The sequence below is a fragment of the Penaeus chinensis genome, chromosome 4 (assembly GCF_019202785.1).
Source record: "Penaeus chinensis breed Huanghai No. 1 chromosome 4, ASM1920278v2, whole genome shotgun sequence".
Classification (NCBI taxonomy): Eukaryota; Metazoa; Arthropoda; class Malacostraca; order Decapoda; family Penaeidae; genus Penaeus; species Penaeus chinensis.
This window is the reverse complement of record NC_061822.1, coordinates 35,094,163-35,099,162: the sequence shown is the minus strand read 5'-3', so window position 1 is coordinate 35,099,162 and position 5,000 is coordinate 35,094,163. Positions and strand designations below refer to the sequence as shown.

At 32.1% G+C, this 5,000-nt stretch overlaps 1 protein-coding gene across 4 annotated transcripts in view; it reads left to right on the top strand.

Annotated features, from left to right (window-relative positions):
- The window catches only part of LOC125047604, a 165,567-nt gene that overhangs the window by 159,587 nt on the left and 980 nt on the right, over positions 1–5,000 (top strand). For all 4 annotated transcript variants that reach the window (XM_047645886.1, XM_047645895.1, XM_047645913.1 and 1 more), the window contains 3 exons: positions 380–475; positions 606–705; positions 857–5,000. The exon at positions 857–5,000 is cut by the window's right edge and continues 980 nt beyond it. In XM_047645886.1, coding sequence (XP_047501842.1) covers positions 380–475; positions 606–705; positions 857–891 — 231 coding nt within the window. In that variant the 3' untranslated portion in view covers positions 892–5,000. The remainder of the gene's footprint in view (positions 1–379; positions 476–605; positions 706–856) is intronic.

Below are 5,000 nucleotides of genomic sequence, written 5' to 3'. Positions count from 1 at the left end.
GTGTGTGTGTGTCACTGTGTGTGTCACTGTGTGTGTGTGTGTGTGTGTGTGTGTGTGTGTGTGTGTGTGTGTGTGTGTGTGTGTGTGTGTGTGTGTGTGTGTGTGTGTGTGTGTGTGTGTGTGTGTGTCACTGTGTGTCTGTGTCGCTGTGTGTCTGTGTGAGATTGCATACACTTTTTTTGTGATTCCAACATTGATATGAGTTTCTGTAAGTCTTAGAATGTAAGTAATCAATTTCTAAAACTTCATCCCAAGAAACTTCTATAATTCTTTTAGGATATCTATGAACTTTATAATTCTTTAAATATCTTCAGCCATAAATAATATTGCCAACTACCCTAATTCTTATGCTATCTAATGACATTTAATTTTCGTCCAGAGCGTGGAAGTTGTAAAGGGCGTTGAGAGAAAGCTGGAGGGCAGTCAGGTACAGCTTGCAAGTGGAGTCAGTGACCTCAAGCAGCAGATACAGAAGGTATGAGTTCCCATAACTCTTTAGGCACAATGGAGCAATGTTTTAGCAGTGATTTTTTATCGTTTTTATAGGACATATTCTAATTTGTATGTGCAAATATGATAAGATATTTTTTGTTTTTGTTTTTCAGGTGGATCAAAAAGTGAACAATCTGTTAGAACAGTCCAGCACTCCTGCTCCACAGGCAAACAACGAAACACATTCTCGTAAGCAGAGATTAACACAAGCAGGTAAGATTTCATAGAACAGATATTGAATAACATAATTTGGGCATATATTGTAAGTATATAAGTATAATTATAGAAAAAATGTGTTTCTCCTGAAGGACTCTCAATCCATGTTTCTCATCTCTCACTAAGGACTGTAACCTGTTTTTTTCAGATTCAGGAACTTTAAGAGATAAAAGAGGACCTTGATATGTGAAGGAGGAGTCTGCAGCATTGCTACGAACATTATGTGCCAATAATGCTCTGTTTGCATCCAAAGAAGTTTAACATCACAAGACATTAGCAGTTTGAAGCTTTGTATTCCATCCTGCTGTAGTAAGCTAGCTAGTGCAGATTGTAGGGTCTTCTCATAGAGTCACTTTCCAAACCTTGTAATATGTTTGTGAAAAAGCCAGTATGTTTTAATCTTTTTATGAATTTGAATTTAAAAGTTTGTTATGTTTTTGCTTTTATCACTAGAATGTTTTATGATTATAAGGATTCCATTGGTAGACACATTAGCATTAAGTAGCCTCACACAATTAATGACAGCTGATAATTTTATTGCATGACAATGTATTGATTAGCTTTCTTTTTAGCCAGGAAATAGAAATACTCCCAGTACTATATGTGTAAATATTGCATCAACCATGACCATCCAACTTCATTGTAAACATTTTTTTATGAAGCAATATAAATTTTTGATACAGTACATACAAAAAAATATCTTGTTACAGACCTTTTTTTCCATGGGATATTTCAGCAATTTACCACATATTCATATTTCTATGGTGATGGGAGGTTTTCTGCAATTTTGGCAGTGGAGCTAAAGAGAAATTGCCAGAGTTGGTAATAGAGAACCACTTTCTCAAGTAGATTATTCTGTCAAGCATAATCTAGAAACGCAACCATTGGTGAGCACAGTATCTCAGCTCAGTCAGACCACTTTGTAATCAGGAAGGAAATCTTATTTGCATAATTTTTTGTAGTCATGTGTTGCGTTTGAGAGATGTCTAGTGCTGAAATCTCGTGTAGAGACCAGTGTGTAGGACTTTTTATTATGGCTGAATATTTTCTACATGGTTGTGTAATGTTATTCAGATTGTGATGCTCTATACTCTTGCTAGTTTAAAGCAAAAAGACATTCATGTATATGTTATATACGGTTCTTTCAAATGCTTCAGAAATTATTGTGAAGTGTGAACCACATTTTTGCTCATGCCAGTTATATGGACACAAAAAAGTCCCGTAGTATTTATTTAGATATAAAAGAGGGACCTTGTGGAATTAGGTTATAGTTCTTCCTGCTGCTTTATTTCATCTTGACAATGAATCATCAAGTTAAATTGGAAAGATGATGTTAATTCAAGTGTTGATATTTTATTTGTATAATATCTAATATGTTTAGAGCAACAAAGCCTAAACCACTGTATTGTAAAGAGATAACACAGCATTCCTAAATTATAAGTGACTTCACTTTGTTATATTATAATGGTCTGGAAGTACTACAGTCCATTTGTTGCAGATGATAAAGACCCCTGAAGTGATGCCCAGTGCAAATAATGAACTAAGAAGTACCAGTATAAACCCTCAACAAAAGCTCTCATTTCACTTTTTTTTCCGAGTGACAGCTAAAAAGATGAACAGCACACCAAATCTTTGTGGTTTCTTGCTTTATTGCCCTAAGGTCCCTGTTGTAAAAAGGAAATAATAATAATAATCATAACGAATACATAAAGAAATACATAACTAAATAAAGATTATTAGGGGCCAGGTATTTGTAACTGAGGCTCAAGCCACTTTTTAGTAAATCATAGAAGCCCCTGCAGATGATTCCTCCTTCAGTAGCCTCTTGATTCTAGGTGATCCCATATCTCATCCAGACAAGCCATCCAACTTGTGCTTAGCAGATATTATCATGTTAAATGTTACCTATTTTAGAGTTGTAGATATAAGTGTTGCAAAAACTATCTAGCAAAAAATACTTTACTATTGTCATTTCATGGCATCTAGATTTATACCTTAGGTATGCTTTTTCAATGTTTTCAGTGTTTCACATTTCATAGCAGTAGCCAAGCTTCAAAGAAAAAATATATAATGAAGCTACAATAAGCTTAGCTTATGGCACATGGATGTGGATTTTCCTCAATTATATGAAGAGAGTAATTGTTAGAAACGTTTGAACAGTTATTGATAATAGCCCAGGTCTGCTACTCTGGCATCGTTAATTTCTGAACCAAATTGCATAAATGAGGTATGCTTTATATAGCTTTTTATCTGTTACCCATGTGCTGCTATCTGTTATTAGAATTTATTTTTAAAGTCTAGTCTCTGGCACTAATGTATGGTTGGTAGTCTTAAGGAGAACAAGTAGTTTATTGTAGAATCTTTATGAAAATTTATTTGCTTTGTCCATTTTTTCTTTTTGTACTGTTGAATTATTGCATTTCTTTGTATTTGTTTGTGTGGTAAGGTGAAGAACAAGGCATTACAAGTCATTTGTGGTGTTTTGCTGTTACATGAAATGCATGTCTCACAGCCTTTCATATCACAAATAATGTATTCTTTATATGATGAAACAAACCACATATTCAGACTTTCTGGAGATTAGTTTTCTATACAAGCTGCTATATCTTTACCTGTGATAGCTAAAGAAAAACAAAGTTGAGATACAATTTTGTTTCTTATAGTGATTTTCAAGGTGAATTGTGAGTTATAAGACAGTGTGACAGATCAAGTACATATTCAGATACCAAGATTTTCTCACTCTTGTGGGGTTCTAGATGCAATATTTGTTTCTGCTAAGGTTTGGAGTAACTTCGGTACACAAGAAAATAGATGTGGTGAATTGATCTTTTATTAATTTCAATTTTTTCTTTGCTTAATATTTTAGAATCAGAGGACTGCATTAGTAAATGGTCATGAAAAAAATCAAGGCTTCTTCAATTATCAATGCAACAACAACCATAAGCAGTGCAAAGGTAATCACAGGAAATTAAAACAAGGTCACATTACACATAAGTATGCATGTTACATAACAGTTTGAGGCATTTTATCAGTGTTAAGGGGTTATTAAGGGGAGGTAAATATTTGATAAAGTTTATACCAGAAATGTAATTATTTTCTGTTTACTAATATCTCAATTGTGAATTTCATTGAATAAGAACTTTTGTTATATATCAGACCACAACATTCATCACAACAGTAGCAGCCATGGCTAAGGAATGGATACAGTAAAAAAAAGGATTGAGTGTGTTTCAAGAGTTTGAAAAAATTGTATAGCAAATTTTCAAATGCATTATGATAAAAAAGACTTCTCTTTTTCACCCAGTGATATAGAAAAGTGATTTTAAATAGATGTGGTATATTGATAGTTTTCTGAAGTTTTTATCTTGGTATTCCTCTGAAAGGGGAATTATCTTCTCTTCTTTTTCAGAGTTTTGCCTTACTTGTTCTTCAGTGTTGATAATCTAATTTCAGCAACTTAGTTCATTGAGTCTTTACCATTTTTTCAACCTTAAGGGTCAGTAATAACCAATAAATATTCACCAACTTATTACTCTGAAAATATGAAAAGCCTGAACATATTTTGTACATTCCACAAATGAAAGAACTACATGAAAGTAATACAGAAGTCATGTTTTTTTTTTTTTTTTTTTCAAATCATTTAAGGGTTTAATTTTTGTAATTTACTGGATTTCAAGATTTTTAATAGTTTAAATTTTGTAATTTACTAAATATCAAGTTTTTTTAAGTTGAATATTTTTTTTTTTTTTTCTCTCTCTCTTCTTGATATTCGTTTTGATTATTGCTCTTATGCATATACTGTTATACTTACATATTGTGCTTAAGCTACTGTTATCTCCTGGTGAGTAATGCTGGTGAACTTATTTTTAAAATTTCTTTCCACATATATTACTGGATTTTGTTATTCTCTGATGAGATGTCAGGTCTTGAGAAATAGCTTTAATGATTATAATTTTAGTTGCAGTAAAAATATAAACACCATGCTCATTGCCTTCACCTCATAGGTGAATATAACATGTGTTTTTTCCATGTCTGTAAGTTAATATGTATTTCATTTTTTATGCATGTATTCAATAATTTAGCCAGAACAATATTATTTTATTAGTGAAGTGTTAAAGGTTAATATTAAATACTTTGTTATAACACAATAACACAATATATAAATACTAAGTTATAACAGCTCTCAATAAAAATTCCAGTGAAGATTTGCAGTTTATATATGTTAAAAGTTTATATTTTAGGCTTGGTAGGTGTCAATCAAAATAAAGTTTCACTTTTTTTTTTTATGCAAG